The sequence below is a fragment of the Narcine bancroftii genome, chromosome 3 (assembly GCF_036971445.1).
Source record: "Narcine bancroftii isolate sNarBan1 chromosome 3, sNarBan1.hap1, whole genome shotgun sequence".
Classification (NCBI taxonomy): Eukaryota; Metazoa; Chordata; class Chondrichthyes; order Torpediniformes; family Narcinidae; genus Narcine; species Narcine bancroftii.
The window spans coordinates 231,909,111-231,927,399 of NC_091471.1; the positions used below are offsets into that span (position 1 = coordinate 231,909,111).

The 18,289-nt window shown below is 52.8% G+C and overlaps 1 protein-coding gene across 1 annotated transcript in view; it reads left to right on the plus strand.

Annotated features, from left to right (window-relative positions):
- Window positions 1-16,919, plus strand: part of LOC138758256 (sarcoplasmic/endoplasmic reticulum calcium ATPase 1-like) — a 47,403-nt gene extending 30,484 nt beyond the window's left edge. The window contains 13 exon segments of the mRNA XM_069926915.1: window positions 1,330-1,461; window positions 2,385-2,510; window positions 8,310-8,528; window positions 9,657-9,992; window positions 10,474-10,694; window positions 12,497-12,507; window positions 12,510-12,629; window positions 12,632-12,697; window positions 13,151-13,236; window positions 13,650-13,783; window positions 14,407-14,524; window positions 14,933-15,051; window positions 15,843-16,919. Coding sequence (XP_069783016.1) covers window positions 1,330-1,461; window positions 2,385-2,510; window positions 8,310-8,528; window positions 9,657-9,992; window positions 10,474-10,694; window positions 12,497-12,507; window positions 12,510-12,629; window positions 12,632-12,697; window positions 13,151-13,236; window positions 13,650-13,783; window positions 14,407-14,524; window positions 14,933-15,051; window positions 15,843-15,876 — 1,722 coding nt within the window. The 3' untranslated portion in view covers window positions 15,877-16,919.
- Window positions 16,920-18,289: the final 1,370 nt, after the last annotated feature.

Genomic DNA, 18,289 nt, shown 5'->3' on the forward strand with positions numbered 1-18,289 from the left:
AGAGGAGGGGAGAAGGGGAGGGGTGACAGAGAGGGGAGTTGCAAAGAGAGGGGGGTGAGAAAGAGGGGAAGGGTACATAATGAGGGGGCAGAGGTTAGGATGATGTGGAAAGGATGGGGTGAAAAGGTGAGGTGCAGGGGGAGAAGGAGGGTGGGTTGGGCTGTGGGAGAACGAAGGGGTATGGGAGAGATGGGGATGGAGAGAAGGGAGGGGTGAGGGAGAGGGGAGGGGTGAGGGAGAGGGGAGGGGTGAGGGAGAGGGGAGGGGTGAGGGAGAGGGAGGGGGTGAGGAGAGGGGAGGGAGTGAGGGGAGGGGGTGAGATGGAGATGAGGGAGAGAGGGGAGGGGTAAGGGAGAGAGGGGAGGGGTGAGGGAGAGAGGGGAGGGGTAAGGGAGAGAGGAAAGGGTGGGGGAGAGGGAGAGGAGGTGAGGGAGAGGGGAGGGGTGAGGGAGAGAGGGGAGGGGTGAGGGAGAGAGGGGAGGGGGTAAGGGAGAGAGGAAAGGAGGGGTAAGGGTGGGGGAGAGGGGGAGGAGGTGAGGGAGAGGGGGGAAAGGGTGGGGGAGTGGGGAGGGGAGAGGGGTGGGGTCATAGAAGAGAGGACAGGGGTGAAGGAGAGGGAGGTGGTGGTGGAGAGAGGGGAGGGGTGAGGGAGAGAGTGGAAAGGGTGGGGGGAGAGAGAGAAGGGTGAGGGAGGGGGAGGAGGTGAGGGAGAGGGGAGGTGAGGGGGTAATGGGAGGGTGTGGAGGGGTTTACGGAGAGAGAGGAAAAAGTGGGGGTGAGGGGGGTAGGGTGGGGGAGAGAGGAGGGGAGGGGGAAAGGGGAGCTGAGGGGAGGTGTGAGGGGGGGAAAGGGAGAGGGGAGGGTGGAGAGAGGAAATGGTGGGGGGAGAGGGGGAATAGGTGAGGTGAGGGGTAAAGGAGAGGTGAGGGGTCAAGGGGAGAGAGGGGAGGTGGTGAGGGAGGAGGGGAGGGAGAGATAAGGGAGAGGAGCGGGGGTGAGGAAGATAGGGGAGGAGTTGAGGGAGAGGGGTGAGGGAGAGAGTGTAGGGATCAAAAAAGAGAGGGGAGGGGGTGGGAGAGAGGGAGATGGTGAAGGAGAGAGGGGAGAAGGGTCGGTGGGAGAGAGGGGGAGATAGGGAGAGAGAGGAGAGCGACTGAGGAGGTCAGAGGGGGGGAGATGGGGATGGGGAGTTGGAGACGGATATGGGTGACAGAGACGGAGAGGGACAGAGAGGGAGAGCGAAGGGGTTTGGTTTTATCACCTCCCTGTCTGGGTGAACTGTCACTGACCGCGGTGTCCAATCTTCCCTCCACCCTCCCCTGACCCCAGGCGAAGGGGGTCTATGAGAAGGTAGGAGAGGCGACAGAGACCGCGCTGGTGTGTCTGGTGGAGAAGATGAACGTGTTCAACACAGAGGTCCGCAGCATGTCCAAGGTGGAGCGAGCCAACGCCTGTAACTCAGTGAGTCCCTGGTCCCCCTCTCTCCCCACCCCATGCTCCTCCTCTCTCTCCACCCTACACTCCACCCTCCCCTCCATCACTCTCTCTCCCCTCTGCTCATTCTCCTTTTCTCCATTTCTCCTCCTTTTCTCCCCCCCACCCTCCCTTTCTCTCTCCCCTGCTAATACCCCTTTCTCCCTCTCCACATTCTCCCCTCTCTCCCCATCCCATCCACCCCACTCTTCCTTCCACCCATTCTCCCTTTCTATATTTCTCCCCCCCACCCTCCCTGTCCCTCTCCCTCCCTGTCCCTCTCCCCCCCTCTTCCCTCCTGTTCCCTCTATTTTCCCCCTCCTGTCCCCCCTCTCTCCCCCTCCCCTCTCTGGCTATACCCCCTCATATCACTTTTCCTCCCACTCTCTTTGCTTTCCTTTCCTCTCTCTCCCCCACTCTGACTCACTCCCACTCTCTCCCTTCACTCTGAATCTTCTCCCATCTCTTTTCCCCATATCCCTCTATCACCACCCCCTCTCGCCTCCCTCTCTCTCTCCCTCCCCACTCTTTTTGCTTTCCCTCCCTCTTTCCTGGCCTCTCTCACCTTCTCCCCCTTTCAATCCCCCTCTGTTTTTCCCCCCCTTCTGCCCTCTTTCCCCTTCATTCTCCCCTCTCTTTCTATGCCCTCTCTACCCCACTCACTTGCCCCCTCTCTCCCTCTCTCTACCTCTCTCTACCCTCTTCCCCCCCCTCTCCACTCTTTCTCTCCGCCCTCTCTCTACACCCTCTCTTCCCCTCTCTGTAGCCCCTTGCTCCCACCTCTCTTGCCCCCTTTCCCTCTCCCCTCTGTCCCTCTCTCTCTCTCACCCCACTTTCTCTCCCTTTCTCTCTCTGCCCTCTCTTACCCCACCTCTTCCTCCTCTCTGACTCTGTTTTCCCCTCTCCCTCAGGTCATTAAGCAGCTGATGAGGAAGGATTTCACTCTGGAGTTCTCCCGAGACCGCAAGTCAATGTCCGTATACTGCAGCCCGGCCAAAGCCTCTCGTGCTGCTGTCGGCAACAAGATGTTTGTGAAGGTGAGGCTCTACACGGGTGACATGTCAGGACACATGGGGATGAGAGAGAGGGGGGAGGGAGCAGTGGGGGAGAGAGATGGTGGAGAGGAAAAAGGGAGAGGGAAGGAAGTAGGAAGTGGGACAAGAGAGGGAGAGAGGGCGAAGAAGTGAGGGGGACAGGGTGGGTGAAGGAGGGGAGAGAATGGGGGGCAGAGAGAGAAAAGGCGAGAGAGAATGGGGACATACCAAGAAAGTATGTCCACAGTGAAAGGTTGGGTACTGAGGAGTGCATTAGAACAGAGGGATTTGGGAATACAGTTACATAATTCCCTGAATGTGGCATCACAGTTGGACAGGGCTGGAAAGAGCTTTTGGCACATTGGCCTCCATAAATCTAAGTAATGAGAACAGGAGTTGGGATGTTATGGTAAAGTTGGAGAAGACATTATGAAGCCAAATTTGGAGTATTGTGTGCAGTTTTGGTCACCGAACTACAGGAAAGGTCTCAATAAGATAGAAAGATGCAGAGAAGATTTACAAGGATGTTAACCATATAACCATATAACCAGTTACAGCACAGAACAGGCCAGTTCGGCCCTACTAGTCCATGCCGTAACAAATCCCCACCTTCCTAGTCCCACTGACCAGCACCCGGTCCATACCCCTCCAGTCCTCTCCTATCCATGTAACTATCTAATCTTTCCTTAAATGTAACCAATGATCCCGCCTCGACCACGTCTGTCGGAAGCTCATTCCACATCCCCACCACCCTTTGCGTAAAGAAATTTCCCCTCATGTTCCCCTTATAATTTTCCCCCTTCAATCTTAAACCATGCCCTCTAGTTTGAATCTCCCCCACCCTTAATTGAAAAAGCCTATCCACGTTTACTCTGTCTGTCCTTTTTAAAATCTTAAACACCTCTATCAAGTCCCCTCTCAATCTTCTACGCTCCAGAGAAAAAAGCCCCAGTCTGCACAACCTTTCCCTGTAACTCAAACCTTGAAATCCTGTCAACATTCTCGTGAACCTTCTCTGCACTCTCTCTATTTTGTTTATATCTTTCCTATAATTTGGTGACCAAAACTGTACACAGTACTCCAAATTTGGCCTCACCAATGCCTTGTACAATTTCATCATAACCTCCCTACTCTTGAATTCAATACTCCGATTTATGAAGGCCAACATTCCAAATGCCTTCTTCACCACACCATCTACCTGAGTATCAGCCTTGAGGGTACTATTTACCACAACTCCTAAATCCCTTTGTTGCTCTGCACATCTCAATAGCCTACCATTTAATGCATATGACCTATTTAGATTTGCCTTTCCAAAATGTAACACCTCACACTTATCTGTATTAAATTCCATCAGCCATTTCTCAGCCCACACCTCCAGCCTTCCTAAATCACCTTTTAATCTACGGTAATCTTCCTCACTGTCCACAACACCACCAATCTTTGTATCATCCGCAAACTTGCTTATCCAATTCTCCACTCCTACTTCCAGATCGTTAATATATATAACAAACAATAGTGGACCGAGGACCGATCCCCGAGGAACTCCACTAGTCACTGGCCTCCAATTGGACAAACAATTTTTTACCACTACTCTCTGACACCTCCCATCCAACCATTGCTGAATCCATTTCACTACCTCCTCATTTATACCTAATGCCTCCACCTTTTTTCCTAACCTCCTCTGGGGAACTTTGTCAAAAGCTTTACTAAAGTCTAAATAGATAACATCCACAGCTTTCCCTTCATCAACCTTTTTTGTAACCCCCTCGAAAAACTCAATCAGGTTTGTCAAGCATGATCTACCCCTGACAAAACCATGCTCATTACTCCCTAGTAATCCCTATACTTCCAAATAATTGTAAATACCATCCCTCAGAACACTTTCCATCAACTTGCCCACCACAGACGTCAGACTCACGGGCCTATAATTCCCAGGTTTACATTTAGACCCTTTCTTAAACAGCGGAACCACATGCGCCACCCTCCAATCCTTTGGCACTACCCCTATGGCCAGTGACATCCTAAATATCTCTGTTAATGGCCCCACTATCTGTCCACTAGCCTCCCTGAGTGTCCTTGGGAATATTTTGTCCGGTCCCGGAGATTTATCCACCTTTATCTTTTTCAACACAGCCATCACTACCTCCTCGGTTATCTTTATATGCTTCATTACCTCGCCACTATTTTTCTTTACCTCAACTGGTTCAATATTTTTTTCCCTAGTGAATACCGAGGCAAAGAAATCATTAAAAATTTCCCCCATTTCCTCTGACTTCTCACTCAGCCTACCCTCACTATCTACAAGGGGTCCAATTTTATCCCTCACTAATCTTTTACTTTTAATGTACTTATAGAAACCCTTTGGATTTATTTTTACTCTGTCTTCCAAAGCTTCTTTGTGCCTTTTTTTTGGCCTTTCTAATTTCTTTCTTAAGATTCCTTCTACACTCCTTGTAGTCCTCCTTCAAATTGTCAGGTCTCTGTTCTTTATACCTCTTGTACATCTCCCTTTTTCTCCTAACCAAATTTCCAATATTCCTTGAAAACCAAGCCTCCCTATGACTTCCAGCCTTTCCTTTGATCCTCACTGGGACATAACTACTCTGTACCCTCAAAACTTATTTTTTGAATATCCTCCATTTCTCATTTGCACCCTCACCTGAAAATATCCTGTCCCACTCAATACTCCCCAAATCCCTTCTTATTCCTTCGAAATTTGCTCTTCTCCAATCCAGAACCTCAACTTTAGGCCCCTCCTTGCTCCTCCCTAAAACTACCTTAAAACTAACAGAATTATGATCACTAGACCCAATTGGATCTCCAACATTAATGTCTGATACCTGACCTAGCTCGTTCCCTAACAGGAGATCCAGTATTACACTGTCCCGAGTCGGTTCTTCTACTAATTGATTCAGAAAACAATCTTGAACACATTTAACAAACTCTAGCCCATCCAGCCCTCTAACTGTATGGGTATCCCAATCAATGTGAGGGAAGTTAAAATCTCCCATGATCACTACCTTATGATTCTCACACATATACGTTATCTCTCTACACATTTGTTCCTCTAGTTTTCTTGACCCATTTGGTGGTCTGTAATACACCCCTATTAGCACCCTCATGTCTCCTTCACCTCTCAATTCCACCCAAACAGCCTCACCGGATGATCCCTCCAGACCATCCCTCCAGACCATCTTGCCACCTCACGGCAGTAATGTCCTCCTTAACAAGCAGAGCAACTCCTCCCCCTTTTTTACCCCCTGATCTATTACATCTAAAACAAATGTATCCTGGAACGTTAAGTTGCCAGTCCTGCCCCTCTTGTAGCCAGATCTCACTAATTGCCACAATATCGTGACCCCAAGTATCTGTCCATGCTCTAAGCTCATCTACCTTTTTGCTTAATGCTTAATGCTTCTTGAATTAAAATATATGCAATTCAGAGAATGACCCTCACATACATTCTCTTTTCTACCTTCTACCCTAATCTCCATCCTACCTTTGTTATTGTTTTTATTCTTATCTAGGTGGCCATGCTCCCTTGACTCTGCTCTCACACTCTGTTCCCCACCCCCCTGCCAAACTAGTTTAAACCTTCCCCCACAGCTCTAGCAAATCTGCTTGCCAGCACATTGGTCCCCTCCAGTTCAAGTGGAGTCCGTCCCTTTTGTACAGGTCCGACCTTCCCCAGAAGAGATCCCAATGATCCAGAAATCTTATCCCTTGCCCCCTGCACCATCTCTTTAGCCACACATTCATCCTCCACATCCTCCTATTTCTACCCTCACTAGCATGTGGCACCGGCAGCAATCCAGAGATTACTACCTTGGTGGTCCTTTTTTTAACTTCCTACCTAATTCTACATAATCCTGTTTCAGGACCTCATCCCCACTTCTAGCTAAGTCATTGGTCCCCACATGGACCACGACTTCTGGCTGTTCTCCTTCCCCTTGCAGAAAGCTATGTACTCGATCAGAGATATCCCTGACTCTGGCACCAGGGAGGCAACATACCAACCTGGATCCCCGATCTCGTCCCACAAACCTTCTATCTGTCCCTCTGACTAACGAGTCCCCAACTACAAGTATCCTGTTCTTATCCCTCCTTCCCTTCTGAACCTCAGGGGCAGCCCCCGTGCCAGAGACCTGACCCCCACTACTCGTACCTGATAGGCTGTTCCCCCCAGCAGTATCCAATGCAGAACATATTGCTGAGTGGCACTTCCACAGGGGTGCTCTGCACTGGCACTCACCCTCCTTTCCTCACAGTCACCCAATTCCCTAACTCCTGCCTTCTAGGGACCAGACTTAAGAAACTGAGTTACAGGGAAAGGTAAAACAGGTTGGGACTTTATTCCCTGGAGTGTAGAAGAATGAGGGGAGATTTGATAGAGGTGTTTAAAATTATGAGGGGGACAGACAGTAAATGTAGGTCGGCTTTTCCCGAAACAAACCAGTGGACACGGATTAAAGGTGAAAGCAGTGGGTGTGGAACGAACTGAAGGGGTGAATGGGGGCTTGATTCTAACATTTAACAGGAATTTAGACAGGTTCATGGATGGGAGGGGTACGGAGGTGCGGGTCAGTGGGACTGGGCAGAAAAATGGTTTGGCACAGATTAGAGAAGCCAAAGGGAATACTTCTGTCCTGAGATGCAGAGAGGGACAGAAAAGAAGAGAGAGTGAATGTGATGGAAGGGAGAGAGAGGGGAAAAAGTGGGTGTGAGAGAGATGAGGAGGCAGGGAAGAGCAAATGGAGGTAGGGGGAGAGAGGAAGGGAAAATAGAGTGTGGGAGATGGGGAAGGAGGAGAGAAAACAAGGTAGGAAGGGGAAGGAGGGAGTGTGGTAGAGACAGGGAGGAGGGCAAATGAAAGGGAAGGATAGCACGTGGGGAAGATGGGGAGGAAAGTTAGAAAGCAATTGGTAAAGGGGCAGAGGGGAGGAGGATGTGGGAAGGATGGGGAGAGGGAGGATGGTGGAGAGAGGGAACGAGACATTGAAGGTTGGAGAGAGGTCGGGGCAGAGATAGTGGGAGAGAAAGATGGAAGGGTGGGAGAGGGAAGAGGGTGAGGGAGTGAGAGGGTAAGGGAGGAAGAGACAGAGGAAGGAGAGAGGGATTGGTTGGTCAGTCCAAAACGAACCAAATCTAATCTCCACCCCTAACTCTTGATTCCCAACACCCAGACCATTTCCAATTCCAAATCCGGAAAGCAGTCCCATTCCAGATCCTCCCCTGCTCACATTTGAAATGCAAAATCCCAGACTCAGCCACATTCCCAATTCCCAGCTCTGTCCCAACCCCATTTCCAAAACCAACATCCATTTTGCCTGAATTCAATCTGAATGTCTGATCCCGGTCACTGTTGCCTATTCTGGATCCATCTCCAGTCCTGATCCCATTCCTGAACCGGATACTGGACCAAATCACAAACACCATCCCATGGACATCTGCCTTTCCATTTAGATCCAACCCTTGCTAACCTCTCTCCCCTCTCTCTCCCCATCTCTCCCTCTCTCTCCTCCTCTCTCTCTCTCTCCCCCCTCTCCCCCTTCTCTCTCTCCCCCTCTCACAACCTCCATCCTCTCTCCTCTCTCCATTCTCTACCCCTTTCTCCTCACTCTCTCCCACTCTCCTCTTTCTTCCCCTCTTTCTCCTCACATTTTCCCACTCCTCTCTTTCTCACCTTCTCCCTCCACCCTCTCTCTCCTCACTCTCTCTCCCGCTCTCCTCTCTTTCTCACCCTCTCTCCCCCCTCTTTCTCCTCACGCTCTTTTCCCACCTCTCTCTCTGCCCCTCCAACAGGGTGCTCCAGAGGGAGTGATCGACCGGTGTAACTACGTGAGGGTGGGGACTACCCGTATTCCCCTCACGGCTAGCGTCAAGGACAAGGTGCTGTCAGTCATCAAAGAATGGGGTACAGGTCGGGACACTCTGAGGTGCCTGGCCTTGGCCACCCGCGACACCCCCCCCAAGAAGGAGGAGATGAATCTGGAGGACACGAACAAGTTCACCGAGTATGAGGTAAGGGGATGCCAGTGGGTTCGTGGGGGTGGGGAGGAAATGGAGGGAAGGTGGGGCACAAGCAAAGAGGGGTCCCTTCCGGTCTGCCGAGATCTCCGCCAGAGTGTTCCCGGGACCCCCATTCCCCAGGAGATCTAAGAGCTCCATCTGGGCTGTGTAACTCTCTGGGAGAGGAAGGTCCACCTTGAGATCTCCATCTGGGCCATCCATCTCTCTGGGAGAGGAAGATCCACCTCAAGATCTCCATCTGGGCCGTCCAACTCTTTGGGAGAGGAAGATCCACTTCGAGATCTCCACCTGGGCTGTCCAACTCTCTGGGAGAGGAAGATCCACCTCGAGATCTCGTTCTAGGTCGTCCAACTCTCTAGAAGAGGAAGCTCCACCTCGAGATCTCCACCCGGGCCATCCAACTGTCTGGGAGAGGAAGGTCCACAAGATCTCCATCTGGGCTGTCCAACTCTTTAGGAGAGGAAAATCCATCTCAAGATCTCCACTGGGCTGTCCAGCTCTCTGGGAGAGGAAGATTTACCTCGAGATCTCCACTGAGCTGTCCATCTCTCTGGGAGAGGAAGATCCACCTTAAGATCTCCACTTGGAGATCGTCTGGGACATCCCACCTCATCGGAGTGGACGGTCCACCAGATCTTCATCTGGGACATCCCACCTCGTTGGACAGCAATGTCCTCCTTGAGATCTCCATCTCTTATGACCCAGACACTGGGGTAGGAATGTCCTACCTCAAGATATCTACCCTCTCACCTTCTGTTTTCTAACTCCCTCTCGCTCTTCCCTCTCAACCCCCTGTTCTTTCTCCCCTCTTCCCCTTCCTGTTCTCTCCTCCACCTCATTCTCTTTCCATTCTCTCCCAATCACCCTGTTCCCTCACCCCCTGTTCTCCCCATCCTGTTGTTTCCCCCCCTCACCCCATTTTCTCCCCACCCCCATTCTCTCTCTCCCCCTCTCCCTCCTCATCCCCTGTTCTCTTCTCTCTCCCCATTTCTCCACCTCTCTCTCCCCTCATCTTCTCTCTTTCTACCCTCTCCCTCTCCCCCTCTCTCTCTCCCCATCTCCTTCTCTCTCTCTCCCTCTCCCTCCTCCCTCCCTCCCTTCTCCACTCCACCCCCACAGAATGACCTGACCTTCGTGGGGGTGGTGGGCATGCTGGACCCACCGCGGAAGGAGGTAATCGGCTCCATCCAGCTGTGCCGCGAGGCCGGCATCCGGGTCATCATGATCACAGGCGACAACAAGGGCACAGCGGTGGCCATCTGCCGCCGCATCGGCATTTTCACTGAGGACCAGGACGTGGCAGGGAGGGCTTACACTGGGCGGGAGTTCGACGACCTGCCCGCTGCTGAGCAGCGGGAGGCATGCCGCAACGCCAGCTGCTTCGCCCGGGTTGAGCCTGCGCACAAATCCAAGATTGTGGAGTACCTACAGTCCTTCGACGAGATCACAGCCATGGTGAGGACCAAGGGGGGAGAGAGAGGGCAGGGGGATGGGGGAGAGAGGGCAGGGGCGGGGGGGGGGTGAGTGAGAGAAAGGGGGGGAGAGAGAGGTGGAAAGAGGGGAGAATAGATGGGGAGAGAGGGCAGGGGAGGGGGAGGGAGAGAAAGGGGGGAGAGGGGGAGTGTGAGGAGAAGGGGAGAGAGAAGGGGAGAGAGAAGGGGAGAGAGATGGGGAGAGAGGGAGGGGAGAGAGTGGGAGACAGGAGGGAGGGGGAGAGCGGTTTCTGGTGTAGCGGGAGAGGAGGAGTGGAGGGAGCATTGGAGGGGAAGATGATGGGCCCTCTCACACTCTCATTTCCTCCTTCCCTCCCTCTTTCCCTCCTTTATCACTCCCTCACTCCCTTTTCCCACATTCTCACCTCATTCCCTCACCCCTCTCCCTCTATTTGTCCCTCCCTCTCCCCCTCCCCCCCCCTCCTCCACCCCCCCCCCCACAGACAGGGGATGGGGTGAACGATGCCCCAGCCCTGAAGAAAGCAGAGATTGGCATTGCCATGGGTTCTGGTACAGCAGTCGCCAAGAGTGCCTCGGAGATGGTGCTGGCAGACGACAACTTTTCCAGCATCGTGTCCGCTGTGGAGGAGGGTCGGGCCATTTACAACAACATGAAGCAGTTCATCCGCTACCTCATCTCCTCCAATGTAGGCGAGGTGGTCTGGTGAGTGGGCGCTGGCTCAAGGTGGAGGTCCCAATGTGGACCTGTCCCAATGTAGATCTGTCCCATCACCATCTAAATGTGGACCTGTCCCATCAACCTCCAAATGTAGACCCGTCTCATCAATGTCCAGGTGTGGACCCATCCCATCAACGTCCAGACATGGACCCATCTCATCAATGTCCAAACGTAGACCCGTCCCATCAATAACCTGACATAGACCTATCACATTAACGTCCTGACGTGCCCATCCCCATCATCATTAAATAGTAGACATCTCATCAACATCCTGACGTGGAACCATCCCATCAATGTCCGGACATGGACCTGTCCTATAAATGTCCAGATGTGGATCCATCCCATCAATGTCCTGACATGGACCTGTCCCATCAATGTCCAGATGTGGAACCATCCCATCAGTGTTCTGACGTAGACCTGTCCTATCAAAGTCCCGACATTGACCCGTCCCATCAATGTCAAGACATCAACCTGTCCTATCAATGTCCCAACGTGGACCTGTCTCATCATTGTCCAAACGTAGCTCCGTCCCATCAAAGTCCAGACATAGACCCGTCCCATCAATGGCCCAACATAGGCTCGTCCCTTGAATATCTCAACATAGTTCTGTCCCATCAACATCAGTGTCATGACATACACCGGTCCTGTCAATGTCCTGATGTAGAACTATCCCATCCACATGCCGAGGTGGACTGGTCCCATCAATGTCCAGGTATAGACCCGCCCCTTCAACATCCCAACATGGATCCTACCCAACAACACCCCAACCCACACTGTACCTATCAATGCAAATGCCTCACCCCTACCTCTCTATCAGTCCCTACACCACTCCCCATCTCTATGACCCCATACACCCCTCCCCAACTCTGTAAACCTCTACACCCCTCCCCATCTCTGAACCCCCTACACCGCTTCCCATCTCTGAACCCTCTACACCACTCCCCATCTCTGTAACCCCTACACCCCTCCTCATCTTTGTAACCCCCTCACACCCCTCCACATCTTTGTAACCCCCCCACACCCCTGCCCATTGTAACCCCTTATACCCCTCCTTATCTCTGTTTAGCCCCCACACCACTCCCCATTTCTGTAACCCCCAACACTTTCTAATAACTATATACCACACACACCCCTCCCCTTCTCTGTAACCCCACACCCCTCCCCATTTGTAAAATCCCACACCTCCCAATATCCATGACCCCATCATTGCTCCCTATCTCTGTCACCAACAACACATCCCGATCTCGATATCCCACACAGACCTTGTCTCTGTAACCAAATACACACTTCCACATGTTTGACTTTCTTTCTCCCCTCTCTTTCCCCATCTCTCTCTCCTACTCTCTCTCCATCTCTCTATTCCCACTCTCTCCCCCTTTCTCCCCATCTCTCCCCATGATCTCTCCGCTCCTCTCTCTTCCCCCTCTCCCTGCCCCTCTCTCTCCTTGCACCTTTCTATCTGCCCTCTCTCTCACCTTTCCCTTCCCTCTCTCCCCGTCTCTCTCCTATCCCCTTCTCCCCCCTTTACCCCCCTCTCTCCCCATCCCTTTCTCCACCTCTCCCCCACACTATCTCTCCCCCCCTCTCTCCCTCTCTCTCCTTCCCCCCATCTTCCCCCCTTCCACACTCTCTCCCACTTATCTTCCCCTCTCTCTGTGCCCTTTCTCACTCCCTCTCCCCTCTCTCCTCATTCTCCCCTCTCTCCTCTCTATCCTCCTGTTCTCTTCTCCCCCTCCCTCCCTCTCTTTTCCTTCTCTCTCCCCCTCTCCGCAACTCCTTCCCCTCAGCATCTTCCTGACGCCGCTCTCGGCCTCCCAGAGGCACTGATCCCTGTGCAGCTTCTCTGGGTGAACCTGGTGACAGATGGACTCCCAGCCACCGCCCTGGGGTTCAACCCACCCGACCTGGATATCATGAACCGACACCCCGGAGCCCCAAGGAGCCACTGATTAGTGGCTGGCTGTTCTTCCGCTACATGGCCATTGGAGGTGAGGGAGAGAGAGGCAGAGACAGGGAGACAGAGTAGAGGACCGAGAGGGGCAAGAGAGAGGGAGTAGAGAGGGGGAAACAGAGAGAGTGGGGTAAGAGAGGGGGAGGGATGAGGGGGAGAGAGGGAAGAGACAGAGGGATGAGGGGGGGGAGAGAGAGAAGGGGAGGGATGGGAAGAAATGGGGGAGGGATGGAGAGAGAGAAGGGTAGAGAGGGGGGAGAGAGGTATCAGAACAGAATGCTACTCCCTCTGGGCTATGAAAATAAATCTTGCTCATTCATCCTCACCACCACTTCCCATCACCTCTCGGCCAGTTCTCAGAGGAGGGTATCAGCAGAGCCATCAGGGTGCAGTGGGTATGGGGGCAGAGGGAGCCTACCCACACCCTTCCGTGGAGCACAGTATGATGCTGTGATGATTCTCACTCTCCTCACCCTCCCTTTCCATTCAGGGTATGTGGGGTGTGCCACGGTCGGAGCAGCGGCCTGGTGGTTCCTTTATGCGGATGATGGGCCCATGGTGACCTATCACCAGCTGGTGAGTACGTCCCCTACCCTTTTCTCCTTCCTCCTTCCCCATTCCTCCTGTCCCCTCTCCCAAAATACCTACATCAACAGTCACAGCGTAGCACTGTCTTCCAACCAGCACAAGCAAGCATTGTGGATGGCCATCCTTGTCTCTGTTACACCCCTCCCTGTTTTCTGTAAACCTACTCTGGTCCCCTACACCCCTCTTGTGTCTGTAACCTCCTCTGGTCCCCCACACCCTTCCCCTGTCTCTGTTACCCCCTCTGATCACAGACGACCCTACCATTCTCTGTAACCCACTCTGGACCCTTACACCCCTCCCTGTCCTTGTAACCCTCTCTGGTAATATGCACCCCGGGAGTGTGTGACGGGACGGCGGAGAGTGAGTTACACTGTGTGTCTGACATACTCCGTTTTCTGCAGTCTCACTTCATGCAGTGTACAGAGGAGAACCCAGACTTCGAGGGAATTGAGTGTGAGATTTTTGAGGCTGCTGAGCCCATGACAATGGCTTTGTCTGTTTTAGTTACCATCGAAATGAGCAATGCCCTAAACAGGTAAGAAAGAACACAGTGAATGGTGGGGAGTGTTGTAGAACAGTGAAACCTCAGGGTACGGAGACTGACCCGGTGAACGGTGGGGAGTGTTGTAGATCAGAGAGACCTCGGCTTACGGGGACTGACCCGGTTAACGGTGGGGAGTTTTGTAGAACGGAGAGACCTCGGGGTATGGGGACTAACATAGTGAACTGTGGGGAGTTTTGTAGAACAGAAAGACCTCGGGGTACGGGCCCAACACAGTGAATGGTGGGAAATGTTGTAGAACAGAGGGACTTAGGGTTATGGGGTCCAACACAGTGAACACTAGGGAGAGTTGTAGAACAGAGAGACTTCGGGGTACGGGGACTGACACGTTGAAAGGTGGGAAATGTTGTAGAATAGAGAGACCTCGGGGTACAGGGACCGACATGTTGAACGTGGAAAGTGTTGTAGAACAAGAGACCTCAGGGTATGGGGACCAACACGGTGAAATGGTGGGGAGTGTTGTAGAACAGAGAGGCCTCGGGCTAAGTGGACAGACCCATGGAAAAGGGGAGGGAGTGTAGTGAGTCAGCAGGGAGGAGGTGTGCAGCAAGGAATGTCTTCCCAATGGATAATTGTCCTGTTCTTTGTATCCACAGCCTGTCTGAGAACCAGTCCCTCCTCCGGATGCCACCGTGGCTCAATTGTTGGTTACTTGGGGCCATCTGCCTCTCGATGTCTCTACATTTCTTTATCCTCTACGTTGACCCGATGCCTGTAAGTTTAGGGACAGAGAGGGGAGGGTATTGGAGAGGAGGGGGATGGAGGGACAGGGACAGGAAGGGAAGAAGCTCGAAGGTGCAGAGATTCCGAATCAGAAGGTTTAATTCCCCATACTTTATTCACGCTCCCTCCCCCCTTCTCCCTCCCCTCTATGCCCCCCCACTTCTTCCCTTCTCCCATCTCTCTCTCTCTCTCCCCCTCTCTCTCACCCACCCCTCTCTATTCCCCTTTACCCCCCTTTCTCCCCCCTCTCTCTCCCCTCTTCTCCCTCCTCTCTCCCCCTCCACCCTCTCCACTCTCTCTCTCCCCTCCCTCTCCCATCTCTCTCCCCCCTCTCTGCCCCTCCTCTCTCTCTCTCCCCTCTGATCCATTATGTAACTTTCGTTTTTCTCCTTCCTTCAGCTAATTTTCAAGTTAACCCATCTCACTTTCACACAGTGGTGGGTTGTGTTGAAGATTTCTTTCCCAGTTATATTACTGGATGAACTGCTCAAATTTTTTTGCACGAAATTATCTGGAAGGTAAGATTGCTGAGTGAAGGGGTTACTGGGACAGGGAGGGCTGTAGGGAACTGGAGGTGGTTAGTGGGTCTGGGAGGGGTGTAGGTAACTGCAGGGGGTTACTGGGACAGGGAGGGCTGTAGGGAACTGGAGGTGGTTAGTGGGTCTGGGAGGGGTGTAGGTAACTGCAGGGGGTTACTGGGACAGGGAGAGGTGTAGGGGACTGGATGGGATTACAGAGACAGGGAGGGGTGTAGGGGACCGGAGGGGGTTACAGAAACAGGGAGGGAGGGGGTGGAGGGGACCGTAGGGTGTTCCAGAGAAAGGGAGGGGTGTAGGGGACTGGAGGGGGTTACAGAGACAGGGAGGGGTGTAGGGTGTTCCAGAGACAGGGAGGGGTGGAGGGGACCGTAGGGTGTTCCAGAGACAGGGAGGGGTGGAGGGGACTGTAGAGTGTTCCAGAGACAGGGAGGGGTGGAGGGGACCATAGGGTGTTCCAGAGGCAGGGAGGGGTGTAGGGGACTGGAGGGGGTTACAGAGACAGGGAGGGGTGAAGGGGTCCGGAGGGGGTTCCAGAAACAGGAAGGAATTTAGAGGACCAGAGCGGAGTATTGAGACAGTGGGGTGTAGGGGACCTTGGGATTACAGGATCTTTTGTCAGTGACCGAAACACGATGTTAAACAAGTAATTCATCTGCAGAACCGTGAAATCTGTAGAGGGTCTAGACCTCCTCAAGTTTTCTCTTTCTCCCCATCTCCCTCTCTGTCACTTACTTTCTCTCCCCCCCCATCCCCCCTCTCTCTCTGCACAGCCAAATGAGACTGACAGTCGTCCCTGATCGGTAATATCCGATCCACAGTTATGGAGACAGCAGAATTTTGAAAACAAATTTATTTCGCAAGAATTCTGGAGTTCGGGTGACATCTGTGTCCAGATGGAGTTTATCTTTTGTAGGGGAAGGGAAGGGACAGGAGGGGATGGAAAGGGGAGGAGTGAAGGTGAAGTGTGGGGGGGGGGGGAGGGAATGGGAAAGGGAAGGGGAGAGAAGGGGAGGGGAGCACATTTTGTTGCTTGATCCTCTCCCTTTTGATATCCCCACTGATGTGGTTCCCTCTATTGAGTCATTTCTGTTGAAACCCTCTCTCTCCCCCCTCCCCTCTTTCTCTCCCCATCTCTCTCCACTTCTCCCCTTCACCTCCCCCTTTCTCTCACCCTCTTTATCCACCCCTCTCTCACCCTCTGTCTTCACCCCTCTCTCTCCATATGCCCCTCCCTGCTGACTCACACCCCATACACCTCCTCCATCTCGATCTCTCCTGCCTTCTACCTCTCCCGGCACATTCTCTCTTTCTTTCCCCCCTTTTCATTCCACTCCTCAACGTCCAACTCCCAATTCCAGGAATGTGGGTGAGCCTCTCCTCCTCTATCTCTCACACCACCCAACACCACCCACCTTCCATGTACTCTGCATCCGCTGCCCCCTGGCTCAAGGGAGTGTCCTGTTTCCCACTGCTACAGTGTCTCTTTGAGTGGGAGGACTGCTTGCATCCTCGGGGGAAGGCTGGCTGCAGTCCGCCTTCCCCTCAGTAACGCACCGCATCCCTCCACCCCCTTCTTCCTTTCCTTCCAGCCCCTCTCTCAACCGTCCACCTCCCTGCCTCACCATCCCACAGGCTCTCTCCTGCTCCCTCTTGTTCCTTCACCCTTTCCCTCAAACTCCACACCTCTCCCTCTCTCCTCATTCCCCTTTCTCCCCCCACTCTCCTCATCTCACACATTCTCTCCCCCTTTCTTCACCCTCTCTCTCTCCCCCCTCTCCCTTGATTGTACTCCAGATTGTATACAGTACTTGTATGATTTCAATAAAGTATATGCTCATGGCTACTTACCTGTGTGTATCGCTCTCTCTTTTTCTCCTTCCCTCTCTCTCCTCCTCACTCAATCCCTCTCTCCATCTCTCTCCTCCTCTCTTCTCTCTCTCTGTCTCCCCTCTCTTCCTTTCTCTCTCCTCTCCCCCCTCCCGTCCCTCCTCTCCCCCTCCCTTTCTCTCTTCCCTATCCTCTCCTCTCTCCCTATCCCCCTCCCTCCCCTCTTCCCCTCCCCTTTCTCTCCCGTCCCTCCTCTTCCCCTTCCTTTCTCTCTCCCCCCTCCCTCCCCTCTGGCCCCTCCCTCTGTGTCCTCTCCTCCCTCTCTCTCCTCCCCCGTCCATCCCCCACCCCCTCTCTCCCCACCTCAAGTTCCTTTGTTTTATGGCCTACCACAGTTCCCACACGCAGACACGCAGTCCTCCCCTCCACACAGTCAACATATCCTCATCGGGATCCTCAATAAAGATATGTTCATATAATTCACGGGTATCTAGGATGGCTTAATAGTCTCACCAGCTGTGGGAAGAAGCTGGTTCCCAGTCTGGTTTTTTATGTTCCTGATAGTCTTCCATGCCTCCAAGATCCTGAGGGCTGGTTTTGGGAAGGGTTCCTCAGTGAAACCAGAAATTCTGAGGTTGCCGTAAAAAGGCAACGCTGGAAAAACTCAGCAGGTCAAACTGTACTTTAGGTGGGAAAGATGAAGATCTGGGGTTGCGCAGTTGGTGTGACGGTTAGTGCTGTGCCTTCACAGAGCCACCGATCGGGACCGGGGTTTGAATCCCGCACTGTCAATAAGGAGAGTATGTATGCTCTCCCCGTGCCTGTGTGGGTTTTCCCAGAGGGGGCTCCGGTTTCCTCCCATGGTTTGAAATGTACTGGGAGTTGTAGATTAATGGGGTATAAATTGGGCGGCACAGACTTGTCGGCTGAATGGCCTGACACCATGTTGTAGGTCTAAATTTTGCTGATGACACCACAAGTGGCAACGAGGAGGCATACAGGGAGGGAGATGGATCAGCTCGTTGAGTGGGGTCACAACAATAACGTTGCGCTCATCGTCAGCAAAACCAAGGAGATGATGGTGGACTTAAGGAGGGAGTCAGGGGAACACGAACCAGTCCTCATCGAGGGCTCAGTAGTGGAGATGATCAAGAACTTCAAATTCCTGGGGGGGGTTTCAACATCTCCGAGGATCTATTCAGAATCAGAATTTATTGTCATGAACAAGTCATGAAATCCACTGTTCTGTGGCAGCATCACAGAGCAAACATTCATATCAACAACCGTACAACCACAAATATTACAGCTTGAAAAGTCAGGCAGTGTCTGTGGTTAATTGATCATCCAGGAATCTGGTGGCGGAGGGGAAGAAGCTGTCCTTGTGCCATTG